Source organism: Gymnodraco acuticeps, unplaced genomic scaffold (assembly GCF_902827175.1).
Source record: "Gymnodraco acuticeps unplaced genomic scaffold, fGymAcu1.1, whole genome shotgun sequence".
Classification (NCBI taxonomy): domain Eukaryota; kingdom Metazoa; phylum Chordata; class Actinopteri; order Perciformes; family Bathydraconidae; genus Gymnodraco; species Gymnodraco acuticeps.
In genome coordinates this window covers 5,831,407-5,848,400 of record NW_022990023.1, presented here as the reverse complement: position 1 = coordinate 5,848,400, position 16,994 = coordinate 5,831,407, and the positions used below count along the sequence as shown (strand labels likewise).

At 35.6% G+C, this 16,994-nt stretch overlaps 2 protein-coding genes across 2 annotated transcripts in view; both read left to right on the top strand.

Moving 5' to 3' along the window:
- The window catches only part of LOC117544925 (parvalbumin, thymic-like), a 2,136-nt gene extending 1,998 nt beyond the window's left edge, over positions 1-138 (top strand). The window contains exon 4 of the mRNA XM_034214453.1: positions 1-138. This exon is cut by the window's left edge and continues 126 nt beyond it. The gene's annotated coding sequence lies outside the window, so the exon portion shown is untranslated.
- A 5,497-nt stretch (positions 139-5,635) lies between these two features.
- On the top strand, positions 5,636-15,163 carry pvalb3 (parvalbumin 3). Its single transcript, XM_034214506.1, has 5 exons — positions 5,636-5,736; positions 6,186-6,258; positions 7,060-7,192; positions 14,565-14,674; positions 14,784-15,163. The coding sequence occupies exons 2-5, from the start codon at positions 6,198-6,200 to the stop codon at positions 14,807-14,809; spliced, it is 330 nt and encodes a 109-aa protein (XP_034070397.1). The 5' UTR covers positions 5,636-5,736; positions 6,186-6,197; the 3' UTR covers positions 14,810-15,163.
- The last annotated feature ends 1,831 nt before the right edge of the window (positions 15,164-16,994 follow it).

The window sequence follows — 16,994 nt, the reverse complement described above, 5'->3', positions numbered from 1 at the left end:
ATCCAGGGACCGTGTGTGTTGTAGTTGTAACGGAAAGTAATGCGATAAAGAAATGAAAATGAATTAAATGCTGCCTTTCTGCTATGTGTCTTTCCCTGCCAGAAATGTGAACAAATAAATATAATTGTTCTCTCTGAAGCGTTTCAGAGTGTTTTTTCCTGCTCATACGCAGCGAGATGCACATCCTCGTGTGTGTTGTTGTTGTTGTGATGTTATATTGAGCTCTGCAGGGTTACGTCTGTCCAGGCAGGCTTTGGTTTCTCCAATTAACGTCACGAGCAGATTTCCCTCTGTGCAAATGAGGTGTTTGTTCTTCTGGCAACTTCAATTTGACACCGTAGATGGGGTCATTTGGTGCGACTTACGTGTTTACACTTCAGCAACATTTCACCTATTGTCTTTGAAATACTTATTTTGGATAAACTATGACAACTAAGTGATTGTTCTCCACCATAAATCCAGTTCAATTTGGACTTTACATCATGCTGACTTCATCATGACCCTTGAAACTGTTTAAAATGTATAAGCTCAAGGCACAATCTGTCTATTTTATGTTATTAATTCATAATGTTTTCATCAATTAATTATTATTTACCTTGTATTTAGTAATACAACAATATAAAACGCTGCATGTACATTTGAAGTCCTGCAATTTAAATAAGTAAAATTGCAAAGTGTTAGCAACAAATCATTCTTAAAAGTACAACAACAAAAACCATCATGCTTAAAAGCTGAGTCAGTTATATATTATTGATTACATTGATGCATTACATATAAGCTACAGTATCTTTAAGATGAAGGAGGTGGAGGTTGTTTTGACCACTTTCAAACACTACAGGGCTGAAAAACAGATAATTATTTGTAGTCAATTGTATAATGGAAACACTACATGTACCTTGAAATTGCACGTACAGTAAGTACAGATGAAGAATAACAGCATTTGTGCTTTTTTTGAAGATACTTTGCATTTCCAGGAAAGCTATTCAGTAATAACAAACTTTATTTATCTAGCACTGTTCAAAATCAAGTTCACAAGTTGCATACAATACAAAACTATATATAAGAATACATAAACATACATAGCAATCACAAGATGAGAATCGGTTCAATGCAACCTAGAAAAAGCAACAGATAAAAACTTATAAGAAGATTCTTACTCTCTGGAGGAAATGGCATCAAGACGTTTCAGCTGTATGGCTCCACTGACCTGACATGTTATTTGGTGTGAGCTGCAGCTCGTGGTGGGGGGGCACAGCTGGAAAAGACGCTCTGCGATGGGAAGCGTCTGGCAGAGCCTCGGCCTGCAGTGACCCGGTGTTCAGTGCCAATCTTTAGCTAGACTTCTGTCAATGAGGCACATTTAATTGCTACTTTCTGTCAGGTGGCAGTGAAAGTAGGTCACTGCTATTTATGCTGCAGCAGGTGGAGCACCAGAGAAACCTCTTAACTCATTAATTAGTTCACAAAGAAGGGAAACATTTTTATTTACTGCAGATTGAAGCATTAAAGGTGCAGTCCTGGATGCTCGGGAAAAGGGAGAGTAAGATTAAGAGTTCTAAATATTTCACAATTTCCATTTTTTAAAATATTTTTCTCACAAATATACATTCTCACAGTCTCTGTCTCAAATTACAGACCTGCTCGATTGCCCTGCTTGATGGGTTTCTTCCCCGCGTGAGATATGTGTAATTTAAACCTGATATTGAAGAAGGGCACGAATAGTTCCAGTATCCGTGGCAGAGTCAGTTGAGGTGAGAGACCTCACTTGACCACAGCAGATTTTAAAGACCACAGAGTTTCCCTGCTGAACCTAAAGAACATTTTATATAGAAACTGTATTTCAGTAAGAAGCTTCTGAGAAATCCCACATCAGATGCCACTGGAGTAAAGGAAGTGGAGGTTGGATACACATTCAAAGAGATCAGTTTAATCCAGGAGTGTCCAAACTTTTTTCACCGAGGGCCACATACAGAAAAATATACGAAGGCTGGGCCACTCCCTAGAGGTATTTTTGCCTCATAAGTTACGTTTTAAGTCAGCAAACTCAATCTAATGTAGATTGTTACTTGAAATAATGCTTTTAAGAAACAAAAACAGCCTTCTCTCACAGCTCTAGGGTTTCATTATGTTGGCAACTCATTCCTTAAAACAGGGGCCTCAGATCGCTTATTATTAGGGGAAATGTGAAGGGTATATTTTACGCTTGTTATACAAATAAGTTATTGGGGGTTTTCTTATCAAGTTAGATTTGTTATGAAATGTTTTCTACGGAAGAGTATTAGGGCCACATAAAAAATTTTTTTGTGAGGATTTGAAAAAATATATTTTTTTTTTTTGTTCTGAGAAAAAAGTCAGAATTCTGAGATTAAAGTCAGAATTCTGACTTTAATCTCAGAATTCTGACTTTTTTCTCAGAACAAAAAAACATTTTTTTTTTTGGGAGAAAAAAGTCAGAATTCTGACTTTAATCTCAGAATTCTGACTTTAATCTCAGAATTCTGACTTTTTTCTCAGAAATACCGGTAACTGTAGAACCAGCTTCACTGCGATTTACACATTGCAGTAGGCAACAATGGAGGACGTGAGTGACTTTCTGCGCGCCAGAGGGGGTCCAAAGAGGAAACCATAATAAGTCTTTTACAACCATCTGCAATGTGTAATCGCAGTGAAGCTGGTTCTACAGTTACCGGTATTTCTGACTTTTTTTCTCCCAAATAAAATGTTTTTTTTTTTTTGTTCTGAGAAATAAAGCCAGAATTCTGAGATTAAAGTCAGAATTCTGACTTTTTTTCTCCCAAAAAAAAAAATGTTTTTTGTTCTGAGAAAAAGTCAGAAGTTCTGAGAAAAAAAGTCAGAATTCTGAGATTAAAGTCAGAATTCTGAGATTAAGTCAGAATTCTGAGATTAAAGTCAGAATTCTGAGATTAAAGTCAGAATTCTGACTTTTTTCTCAGAACAAAAAAAATAATATATTTTTTCAAATCCTCACAAAAAATTTTTTTATGTGGCCCTAATCCTCTTCCGTAGTTTTCAAATGTAATTGACTGGATTTATTTAAAAAGTGGGCTTATTAACACAGGAATACAGTGCAATGTTTACATATATATTTAACAGCGACGTGCAGTCAGGGGAGGCAGGGGAAGCAGGGCCTCACCTGTCATACTCCAATGTAACGGAAAAACAACTAAAGAAAAACTAAATAGTAATAATAACATGTCTCCACTGATCTGTGTTGTAAGTGTGATTTCTGTTTGATTCCAATCGCTTTTTATAGTCAAAATCAGCAAATTTACCGAGCTCCGCTACAACTCCTACATGGGAGCGATGAGGAGTGAGGCAGGGACGAGCTCTGCCTCACGTAAGCCCACAGTAACTGGCTGGAGCGCGGGCACTAATGTAGCGCGGGCACTTATTTTGTGAGCGCGCTCAAGCCAGAATGCGTCACCCCACAGAAACTGGCTGGAAAGCGGGCCCTAAGCGCATGCCTGCACCATCTCACTGTATGTCACCAATGTAATGTTTGAAGATCCCTTTATTACATGTGTCCTCGCCATCCATAGTCTCCAAATAACTTATTTCACGTATATATGATATTTAGGCCCGCTGGTCTCATCATACAACGGCAATGAAAAAAGCACCAGGAGAGGCAGCCATAACCTCTGCCGCACTGAAGGGGGCGCACGTGAGCCCACAGGTTCTTGTTGCTACTGTTATTCTACGCAGAGACGGTAGACCCGGTAGACGCGAACAACAAACTAGACTTTTGAAACTAGAGGAAGATAAGGAGGACTTTTACAAAAATGTAATGGAGATTGTTGTCCAGAAGGAGAGCATGGACTTCATCTTCAAGTCAAGGTAAGACCACAATTGTAATGAACATGGGATCTTACTAAGAAAGAACAATCCAATATTTAGATTTTGGGTATCCTTTTGTTGAACAGTCTGTTTAAAATGAATCGAAGCATCAGACTAAAAAAGCTTTTGAAAATAACCGAACATTTCGATTAAGGTCAAAATATAATATTTGTAAATCTGACTCTGAAAGCCATGAACCTCACCGCACGTCACTGATATTTAAGAAGTACAATACAAGACAAGTACAAGTTTAATTTGCGGGCCATATTCCATTATACTTTCAGAATTTGCTGAGGGCCGATTAAAAATGGTCCGCGGGCCGCATTTGGCCCCCGGGCCGTAGTTTGGACACCCCTGGTTTTAAACGTTTATAGTACAGGTTTGATACAAAAAAACTAAAATCTGCTTATATTTTAATATCATCTCTATAAGTGGTCACATCTCAACACTGCCACCTCATGTTTAATAGACAAACAACAGCCTGCATCCGTCATGAGATCAAATATGGGCATGGAAAGACCGTCTGCACACTTTCATTTGAATTGTGTGGTGATTACGCAACCGCCCTGTGACGCAATGAGATGATGATGATGATGATGCCCACGATATCAGTTGTTGATGTTTCCCAAAATAGCATCACAAATAGTTTCATCACCATAATGAGAAATGGACTGAATGGCTGTAAGAGCTCCTAAAATAAAACTTGGCTGTCGCTGCTCAGCCGCATGTAAACAGATTATGATTATATGTGCGAATCAATTCAATGACCTGCTATCCAATCACAGCCCCTCCCCTGGGGTCTCCATATACACCCTCTGGCAAATACAGAGTTTACACTAGTAAACATTCATTAGACTTTGCATAAGTCTCCTTATTGTGACTGAAACGCTAAACTGTGTACCCTAATTTCCTGCAGCTTCATATATTACGTTGAGCCAAACACGTCAGAGCAAAGAGAGTCATTGGATCTACAAAAAACGTAAAAACCCAAAACAAATTAAAACAAATATCATTCCCCCCCCCTATGTCACCACATATACATTTGCCTGCGACAAGAAATCACAACAACCAGACAGTTTTGGCACTGGCATGCCAGCGAAGCCATTGCAGACATTTTACGCATGCCAATTACGCACAGGCTCATTTTCACCAAAACTGTCCAGGTGATTATGATGGGATGACTTGAGATTTTTTATTAGCTAAATAATCAGAAATAACTACATTGTATTTTAAAAGTCCTTTTTATTTATCAAGGAACCACTAAGAAGCCTTTTTTGGCTGAAATGGCGAAGCGAACCTTTAAACTGCCATTTAAAGGGCCATACACACCGTTTAATTTTTAAATGTAAAAGTCACATTGGAGTTTCATAAAAAGCCTTTGAATAATAATGAGAAGTGTCTTAAAATACTGATAAAAAAGTGAAAATAGTGTCATTTTTAAACATATCTGATAAGTTGACTCATGCTATAAAAACCTGCTTTAACTGTCGGATCATTTATTATAAGAAGTTTACAAAATGTTTCACTCCATACTGCCAGTTAAACGGATCAAAACTACATGGCCACAGAGTACGTTTCACCCAAATCAGCAGCGTATATTCATAGCCCTATGCAATATCAAGCACTTTTGCATAGGCATACACTTAGCCTACCATTTAAGCATCTTCATTTATGTGCATATAAATAGATCAACTCTGTCTACTGGACACATTTTTTCGACCGACTGCTTTGACTGCTTTGCACACAGTGTCAATTTCATAGCCTATGCATCATATTTCGGGCGAGTGAAGGTATATAAGCTCGCAGGAGAGGCTGAAGGGTTCACTGCAGTGATCTCATTCAACTGAACGAATCCACTCTGGTCTCTAGATAAACCCCAAGGTGAGTTTCAAAGAGGAGCAGCAAACCTTTAAAAATCTACTGCCTGAAAGCAAAGAGAGCTTCAGGGGCTTCAACTCCAAGCAATGGGATTTAAAAATCGAGGAAAGGGCCAGAATCAGAAGCTCAGAGTTTGGACTAACTGAGGAACCAAATGGAGAAAAAAAAAATCTATTGCAGCCAAAGGATATTTTGCCTTGGAGGGCTTTGATTTTGAGAAAATTGGACTACCTTTTTCTGATCATTTTGGGGCTGCCAGAGAGGAATACTCACAGAAAGCAACAAAGAAAAGATATACTGCATGCCATTAAATAAGTTTACATGTAGCTTTTTAACTTTGACCACTGTAATGTAGAAGTGAGGGGGCTTAACATGCTAAGATTCAAAGTGCTTAACACTGTCTGATTCGCTGCAGCTCAACTGATGACTTGTCCTCTGCTCTCCTCCCTCAGTAAAAAACAAAAATGGCACTTGCAGGAACTCTGAAGGAGGCTGACATCACTGCAGCCCTCGCAGCTTGCAAAGGTAAACCACATGAAAATGACACAGCATTGTTCAGGACAGATAGCGACTCGTGCACAAAAACAGGCAACTCGTCATATTTCAGTATTCTTACTCATTTAATGCCGACTTTCCTGCAGCAGAATACCATTTCTAACACAGAATCACACCAGATTACAGCAAATGGGACTTTAAAAGCAATTTTTGCAGCTTTGAAATGTAACTAAGTACATTTTTAAAGTGCTTCAACTTTACTTAAGCACTTACTACTTATACTTTACTACATTAACTGCATTTTTGTACTCCTTTACATTTTTGATGACTTGAGTTACTCTCAGATTTCGATCATAGATAACAAATATATATCACCTTCTGAATTATAACAGCTTAAGATACTCAGCTAAAGGACTTTTACAGATGCAACATGCAATAGTATACACAATTAAATCTAATATAATGTATACAATCCAATTTTATATATTGTATATCACTCTCAAATGGGCTTTTTGATGCTAATATTGTTGTGCCTGACTTAAGTAAGAGTCGAATGCAGGACATTTCATTGAGATATAGGATTTTTAACACTCATAAATAGTGGTAATTTTGAGTGAACTATCGAATTACTTTACCCAATGAACTCTTAACATATACAACCATTTATTTGAACATGTATCAGTACAGAAAAACCTCTTAAACGCTGAATGACAATCAGGGCAGAGGTTTGGGAAGAATAGGAACAAACCACCAGACCTTGTAAACGATACCAGTACTTCAGTTTCTGTGTGAAATTCCTAAAACATCTGATCTCATATCTTCTCCTCACAGCTGCTGAGTCTTTCAAGCACAAGGAATTCTTCGCTAAGGTCGGCCTGTCCGCCAAGAGCGCTGATGACATCAAGAAAGCTTTCGGGGTCATTGACCAGGACCAGAGTGGCTTCATTGAGGAGGAGGAGCTGAAGTAAGAACACCTCTTAGACCCTCACTTAAGAAACTCTAAACTATCTAATTTCTACCTCATACTTAACTTACTACTATCTCAACTCTACCTCATACTTAACTTACTACTATCTCAACTCTACCTCATACTTAACTTACTACTATCTCAACTCTACCTCATAGTTAACTTACTACTATCTCAACTCTACCTCATACTTAACTTACTACTATCTCAACTCTACCTTATAGTTAACTTACCACTATCTCAACTCTACCTTATAGTTAACTTACTACTATCTCAACTCTACCTTATAGTTAACTTACTACTATCTCAACTCTACCTTATAGTTAACTTACCACTATCTCAACTCTACCTTATAGTTAACTTACTACTATCTCAACTCTACCTTATAGTTAACTTGCTACTATCTCAACTCTACCTTATAGTTAACTTACTACTATCTCAACTCTACCTTATAGTTAACTTGCTACTATCTCAACTCTACCTTATAGTTAACTTACTACTATCTCAACTCTACCTTATAGTTAACTTACCACTATCTCAACTCTACCTTATAGTTAACTTGCTACTATCTCAACTCTACCTTATAGTTAACTTGCTACTATCTCAACTCTACCTTATAGTTAACTTACTACTATCTCAACTCTACCTTATAGTTAACTTACTACTATCTCAACTCTACCTTATAGTTAACTTGCTACTATCTCAACTCTACCTTATAGTTAACTTGCTACTATCTCAACTCTACCTATAGTTAACTTACTACTATCTCAACTCTACCTTATAGTTAACTTGCTACTATCTCAACTCTACCTTATAGTTAACTTGCTACTATCTCAACTCTACCTTATAGTTAACTTGCTACTATCTCAACTCTACCTCATACTTAACTTACCACTATCTCAACTCTACCTTATAGTTAACTTGCTACTATCTCAACTCTACCTTATAGTTAACTTACTACTATCTCAACTCTACTTTATAGTTAACTTACTACTAGCTCAACTCTACCTTATAGTTAACTTACTACTATCTCAACTCTACCTTATAGTTAACTTACTACTATCGCAACTCTACCTTATAGTTAACTTACTACTATCTCAACTCTACCTTATAGTTAACTTACTACTATCTCAACTCTACCTTATAGTTAACTTGCTACTATCTCAACTCTACCTTATAGTTAACTTGCTACTATCTCAACTCTACCTTATAGTTAACTTACTACTATCTCAACTCTACCTTATAGTTAACTTGCTACTATCTCAACTCTACCTTATAGTTAACTTACTACTATCTCAACTCTACCTTATAGTTAACTTACTACTATCTCAACTCTACCTTATAGTTAACTTGCTACTATCTCAACTCTACCTTATAGTTAACTTACCACTATCTCAACTCTACCTTATAGTTAACTTGCTACTATCTCAACTCTACCTCATACTTAACTTGCTACTATCTCAACTCTACCTTATAGTTAACTTACCACTATCTCAACTCTACCTTATACTTAACTTGCTACTATCTCAACTCTACCTCATACTTAACTTGCTACTATCTCAACTCTACCTTATAGTTAACTTGCTACTATCTCAACTCTACCTTATAGTTAACTTACTACTATCTCAACTCTACCTTATAGTTAACTTGCTACTATCTCATCTCTACCTTATAGTTAACTTGCTACTATCTCATCTCTACCTTATAGTTAACTTACTACTATCTCAACTCTACCTTATAGTTAACTTGCTACTATCTCAACTCTACCTTATAGTTAACTTGCTACTATCTCAACTCTACCTCATACTTAACTTGCTACTATCTCAACTCTACCTTATAGTTAACTTGCTACTATCTCAACTCTACCTTATAGTTAACTTGCTACTATCTCAACTCTACCTTATAGTTAACTTACCACTATCTCATCTCTACCTTATAGTTAACTTGCTACTATCTCAACTCTACCTCATAGTTAACTTACTACTATCTCAACTCTACCTTATAGTTAACTTGCTACTATCTCAACTCTACCTCATAGTTAACTTGCTACTATCTCAACTCTACCTTATAGTTAACTTACCACTATCTCATCTCTACCTTATAGGTAACTTGCTACTATCTCAACTCTACCTCATAGTTAACTTACCACTATCTCATCTCTACCTTATAGTTAACTTGCTACTATCTCAACTCTACCTTATAGTTAACTTACTACTATCTCAACTCTACCTTATAGTTAACTTACTACTATCTCAACTCTACCTTATAGTTAACTTGCTACTATCTCAACTCTACCTTATAGTTAACTTACCACTATCTCAACTCTACCTTATAGTTAACTTACCACTATCTCAACTCTACCTTATAGTTAACTTACTACTATCTCAACTCTACCTTATAGTTAACTTGCTACTATCTCAACTCTACCTTATAGTTAACTTGCTACTATCTCAACTCTACCTTATAGTTAACTTACTACTATCTCAACTCTACCTTATAGTTAACTTACCACTATCTCAACTCTACCTTATAGTTAACTTGCTACTATCTCAACTCTACCTTATAGTTAACTTACCACTATCTCAACTCTACCTCATACTTAACTTACTACTATCTCAACTCTACCTTATAGTTAACTTACCACTATCTCAACTCTACCTCATACTTAACTTACCACTATCTCAACTCTACCTTATAGTTAACTTGCTACTATCTCAACTCTACCTTATAGTTAACTTACCACTATCTCAACTCTACCTTATAGTTAACTTACTACTATCTCAACTCTACCTCATACTTAACTTACTACTATCTCAACTCTACCTTATAGTTAACTTACCACTATCTCAACTCTACCTTATAGTTAACTTGCTACTATCTCAACTCTACCTTATAGTTAACTTGCTACTATCTCAACTCTACCTTATAGTTAACTTGCTACTATCTCAACTCTACCTTATAGTTAACTTACCACTATCTCAACTCTACCTTATAGTTAACTTGCTACTATCTCAACTCTACCTTATAGTTAACTTACCACTATCTCAACTCTACCTCATACTTAACTTACTACTATCTCAACTCTACCTTATAGTTAACTTGCTACTATCTCAACTCTACCTCATACTTAACTTACTACTATCTCAACTCTACCTTATAGTTAACTTGCTACTATCTCAACTCTACCTCATACTTAACTTACCACTATCTCAACTCTACCTTATAGTTAACTTGCTACTATCTCAACTCTACCTTATAGTTAACTTACTACTATCTCAACTCTACCTTATAGTTAACTTGCTACTATCTCAACTCTACCTTATAGTTAACTTACTACTATCTCAACTCTACCTCATAGTTAACTTACCACTATCTCAACTCTACCTTATAGTTAACTTGCTACTATCTCAACTCTACCTTATAGTTAACTTACTACTATCTCAACTCTACCTTATAGTTAACTTGCTACTATCTCAACTCTACCTTATAGTTAACTTACTACTATCTCAACTCTACCTCATAGTTAACTTACCACTATCTCAACTCTACCTTATAGTTAACTTACCACTATCTCAACTCTACCTCATACTTAACTTACTACTATCTCAACTCTACCTTATAGTTAACTTGCTACTATCTCAACTCTACCTTATAGTTAACTTACTACTATCTCAACTCTACCTTATAGTTAACTTGCTACTATCTCAACTCTACCTCATACTTAACTTACCACTATCTCAACTCTACCTTATAGTTAACTTGCTACTATCTCCAACTCTACCTTATAGTTAACTTACTACTATCTCAACTCTACCTTATAGTTAACTTGCTACTATCTCACTCTACCTTATAGTTAACTTACTACTATCTCAACTCTACCTTATAGTTAACTTGCTACTAATCTCACTCTACCTTATAGTTACTTGCTACTATCTCAACTCTACCTTATAGTTAACTTACTAACTATCTCAACTCTACCTTATAGTAACTTACTACTATCTCAACTCTACCTTATAGTTAACTTGCTACTATCTCAACTCTACCTCATACTTAACTTAGCCACTAGCTCAACCTCTACCTTATAGTTAACTTGCTTACTATCTCAACTCTACCTTATAGTACTTACTACTATCATCAACTCTACCTTATAGTTAACTTACTACTATCTCAACTCTACCTTATAGTTAACTTACTACTATCTCAACTCTACCTTATAGTTAACTTACTACTATCTCAACTCTACCTCATACTTAACTTACTACTATCTCAACTCTACCTTATACTTAACTTACTACTATCTCAACTCTACCTTATAGTAACTTGCTACTATCTCACTCTACCTTATAGTTAACTTAGCTACTATCTCAACTCTACCTTATAGTAACTTTACTACTATCTCAACTCTACCTTATAGTTAACTTACTACTATCGTCAACTCTACCTTATAGTTAACTTACTACTATCTCAACTCTACCTTATAGTTAACGTACTACTATCTCAACTCTACCTTATAGTTACACTGTACCTACTATCTCAAGCTCTACCTGATAGTTAACTGTCTACTACCACTCTACCTTATAGTTACTTCTACTATCTCACTCTACCTTATGTTAACCTTACTACTATCTCAACTCTACCTTATAGTTAACTTACTACTATCTCAAACTCTACCTTATAGTTAACTTACTACTTATCCTCAACTCTACCTTATAGTTAACTTACTACTATCTCAACTCTACCTTATAGTGAACTTACTCCTACTCACTCTACCTTATAGTTACCCACTTACTACTATCTCACCCTTACCTTATGTTAACTTACCACTATCCTCAACTCTACCTTATAGTTAACTTACTACTATCTCAACTCTACCTATAGTTAACTTACTACTATCTCAACTCTACCTTATAGTTAACTTACCACTATCTCAACTCTACCTTACTACCTTATAGTTACTTAGCCACTATCTCAACTCTACCTTATAGTTAACTTACTACTATCTCAACTCTACCTTATAGTTAACTTACTACTATCTCAACTCTACCTATAGTTAACTTACTACTATCTCAACTCTACCTCTTATAGTTAACTTACTACTATCTCAACGCTACCTTATAGTTAACTTACTACTATCTCAACTCTACCTTATAGTTAACTTACTACTATCCCAACTCTACCTTATAGTTAACTTACTACTATCTCAACTCTACCTTATAGTTAACTTACTACTATCTCAACTCTACCTTATAGTTAACTTACTACTATCTCAACTCTACCTTATAGTTAACTTACTACTATCTCAACTCTACCTTATAGTTAACTTGCTACTATCTCAACTCTACCTTATAGTTAACTTGCTACTATCTCAACTCTACCTCATAGTTAACTTGCTACTATCTCAACTCTACCTTATAGTTAACTTGCTACTATCTCAACTCTACCTTATAGTTAACTTACTACTATCTCAACTCTACCTTATAGTTAACTTGCTACTATCTCAACTCTACCTTATAGTTAACTTACCACTATCTCAACTCTACCTTATAGTTAACTTACCACTATCTCAACTCTACCTCATAGTTAACTTGCTACTATCTCAACTCTACCTTATAGTTAACTTACCACTATCTCAACTCTACCTTATAGTTAACTTACCACTATCTCAACTCTACCTTATAGTTAACTTACTACTATCTCAACTCTACCTTATAGTTAACTTACTACTATCTCAACTCTACCTTATAGTTAACTTACTACTATCTCAACTCTACCTTATAGTTAACTTGCTACTATCTCAACTCTACCTCATAGTTAACTTGCTACTATCTCAACTCTACCTTATAGTTAACTTGCTACTATCTCAACTCTACCTCATAGTTAACTTACTACTATCTCAACTCTACCTTATAGTTAACTTACTACTATCTCAACTCTACCTTATAGTTAACTTGCTACTATCTCAACTCTACCTCATAGTTAACTTGCTACTATCTCAACCTCTACCTATAGTTTAACTTGCTACTATCTCAACTCTACCTCATAGTTTAACTTGCTACTATCTCAACTCTACCTCATACTTAACTTACTACTATCTCAACTCTACCTTATAGTTAACTTGCTACTATCTCAACTCTACCTTATAGTTAACTTGCTACTATCTCAACTCTACCTTATAGTTAACTTACTACTATCTCAACTCTACCTCATAGTTAACTTGCTACTATCTCAACTCTACCTCATACTTAACTTACTACTATCTCAACTCTACCTTATAGTTAACTTACCACTATCTCAACTCTACCTTATAGTTAACTTGCTACTATCTCAACTCTACCTTATAGTTAACTTGCTACTATCTCAACTCTACCTTATAGTTAACTTACTACTATCTCAACTCTACCTCATACTTAACTTGCTACTATCTCAACTCTACCTTATAGTTAACTTACTACTATCTCAACTCTACCTCATACTTAACTTACTACTATCTCAACTCTACCTTATAGTTAACTTACTACTATCTCAACTCTACCTTATAGTTAACTTACTACTATCTCAACTCTACCTTATAGTTAACTTGCTACTATCTCAACTCTACCTTATAGTTAACTTGCTACTATCTCAACTCTACCTTATAGTTAACTTACTACTATCTCAACTCTACCTCATACTTAACTTACTACTATCTCAACTCTACCTTATAGTTAACTTGCTACTATCTCAACTCTACCTTATAGTTAACTTGCTACTATCTCAACTCTACCTTATAGTTAACTTACTACTATCTCAACTCTACCTCATACTTAACTTACTACTATCTCAACTCTACTTTATAGTTAACTTACTACTATCTCAACTCTACCTTATAGTTAACTTACTACTATCTCAACTCTACCTTATAGTTAACTTGCTACTATCTCAACTCTACCTTATAGTTAACTTACTACTATCTCAACTCTACCTTATAGTTAACTTACTACTATCTCAACTCTACTTTATAGTTAACTTACTACTATCTCAACTCTACCTTATAGTTAACTTACTACTATCTCAACTCTACCTTATAGTTAACTTGCTACTATCTCAACTCTACCTTATAGTTAACTTGCTACTATCTCAACTCTACCTTATAGTTAACTTACTACTATCTCAACTCTACCTTATAGTTAACTTACTACTATCTCAACTCTACTTTATAGTTAACTTACTTAACTTATCCTGAAAGAAATACAATGAGAATAATTGAATGAGATTTTCTGACATCTACAAACTCTCAAAACCAATCATGATCATGCAGAATAAATATTTAAATATCTTTTCCATCTATATCTGTATGCATTATTTACTGAGTGTCTCTCTTCCTCTCCAGGCTGTTCCTGCAGAACTTCTCTGCCAGTGCCAGAGCTCTGACTGTTGCTGAGACCAAGGCTTTCCTGAAGGCCGGTGACATCGATGGTGATGGCATGATTGGAATCGATGGTGAGAAAAAAAATGGGAATCTTATCTGGAAATAAAACCAAATTAAGAAGCTTTAAATATATCTAAAAAGATCTTGAAATAACCTCTTTCTTTCTTTGTCTTCCTGCAGAGTTCGCCACCATGGTCAAGGCTTAAATGGAAAATCAGACAACATCCTACATCCCTTCTCTTAATTAAGGAACAACTTGAGCCAAGACATAGTCCTCTCTTTTCCCTTTCACTCTCTCTCTCCCACTCACTACACCAGTTTTATACAATTGACCTCTCACCCCCCTGTCCGAAAAAACAAGCCTTCTCTCTCTCTCTCTGTCCACGATGAATGTACCTTTCGAAGTGTATAGCTAGGTTGACTTGTGTCTTTCACTCTCTCTCTCACTGCTGTCCTCATTTTAATTTGTGAGTTTTGCTTATTGTGAAATCAGCGATGATGCACTTTAATGGAAAACGGACGAATGATGAGATCATAATAAAGATTCTTTTTCAATAAAGTCTGACTGGTCTTCAATATGGTTCTGAATTAGAAAATCTAAAAATGCAACACTTTTTTTGCAACAAAAACAGGAAAAATAAACCTTAATCTCAGCAAGAGATCAGTTCCTTCAAAGGAAATCTCAAAAGCTTTTTTCATGAAAACGCCACAAAGCAAATGGAAACCACTTTGGCTACAAGCAACAGCAAAGCCGAACACTAAACAATGGGAATAATATTTCCTCTTTGAGCATATTTGAGTAAAGGAAAAGCAAACAAAGCATATGGTTGTTCCTAAAAATCAGTCATTGAGAAGCACCAGACTTAAAACTAGTTGACACTTATTCCTCAGAGAGAATGTCCACAATTCTTAATTGAAATTCTTAATTGGAGGTGCTGTTCCCCTTTAAACATGCTAACATTAGCTTACACAATTGCCACTGTTTACTAGTGTAACACCAGGTATGGTTAGTAGCAGCAAATTGATTGGGCGAGAGTAAGAAAGTGATGCTACTTCTTTATAAAAGTCACACACTATCAACATGAAGAAGGTCTTTGTCACCAGCTGTGGTGATAGTAAATAAAAAAACACAGATATAACCTCTTAATCTAGACCAGGGGTGGCAAACTCATTTCAGTTAAGGGGCCACATACTGCCCACTTTGATCTCAAGTGGGCCGGACCAGTGAAATCATAGCATAATAACCCACAGGCCCTACATAACGACAATATTTCTGTTTAAGTGCAAATAAGTAGGCTACAAGTACATTCAGAAAATGTCCACATTCTAGACCCTGTCCGTCTCGTACCCATCTGACAGCTGCCCTCCAGCTCTCCTCTCTTTCAATGTGGGGTGATTGTTTTATTTAATTCTTCTTGGGATGTCCTAAGTGAGGATGTCTCTGCATTGAAGTGCAGCAGCCACACGATGGCGCCTCTGATCCGTCATCAAGTCACAAGGAAGGCTCTCAGTTATTTTAAGGGTTTACATTGCCAGCTTTGAATGTGTTTTCTTAGCTCCACTTGAGTCCAGTAGTTTCTAGTACAACAAGGGGCTTTGGACAAATAAAAGTGCCGTCGCTCACAAAGTGTTAAGTCAGCTTCAGTGCATGGTACTACTTTTGAGAATAATGAGATGTATTCCCCTGGTTCTCATTACAAAAAGGCCTCCCCTCTGTGATAATGACATTAGTGATGTTGTGCTGATTGTTTGAATGATTCCTCTTTGCAGACAACAAACTCAGAGTGGACAGTTCTCATGGAGATCAGATGCAAACCTTGAAAACATCAACAATAAAAAAACTCAACCCCTCAACGTATAGTAGCTCAGGTGTGTGTGCATGTGTGTGTAGATGAAGAAGAAGTCATAATACAGGAAATTGATCAAGTATCTAACACTCATAAGTGAATTAAGAATGGTTTGAGCTTATATAATTGCATTTTTTTTTTAAATGCAAATACTTCTTTGACATTTTTGTAATCAGGGAAAACAGAAACATTAATAATAACAATGATAAAAAAAATAAAAATACTGTTATTATTTCTTTATTTGTAATATTATTATAATTATTTTGTACTATTATTTTTATTATTTTGTATTTTTTTAAGTTTATTTCTCTAAATATTTTTTTAATTTTCTCTTCTAAACTGGATTGCCATAAGAACAAATCATGTACTTTAAACCTGAACACACATCTGTAAGTGAAACATGTACATTTGTTGTATTAACCTGTATTGTCACTAATATGAAGTAGATTTATGTGGAAGTTCTTTTAGACGGTTCTGCTCTTAATAAATTTCCTGTTTTTCATCTTCCTCTGGAATAGGATCCTACATTGTTTGTGTTTGAACA

Bases quoted from the DNA above. Each gene is read 5' to 3' on its own strand.
- pvalb3 (XM_034214506.1), top strand. From the start codon at position 6,198: ATGGCACTTGCAGGAACTCTGAAGGAGGCTGACATCACTGCAGCCCTC. The intron at 7,193-14,564 runs GTAAGAACACCT...CTTCCTCTCCAG, and splicing joins ATTGAGGAGGAGGAGCTGAA to GCTGTTCCTGCAGAACTTCT. The intron at 14,675-14,783 runs GTGAGAAAAAAA...GTCTTCCTGCAG, and splicing joins TGGCATGATTGGAATCGATG to AGTTCGCCACCATGGTCAAG.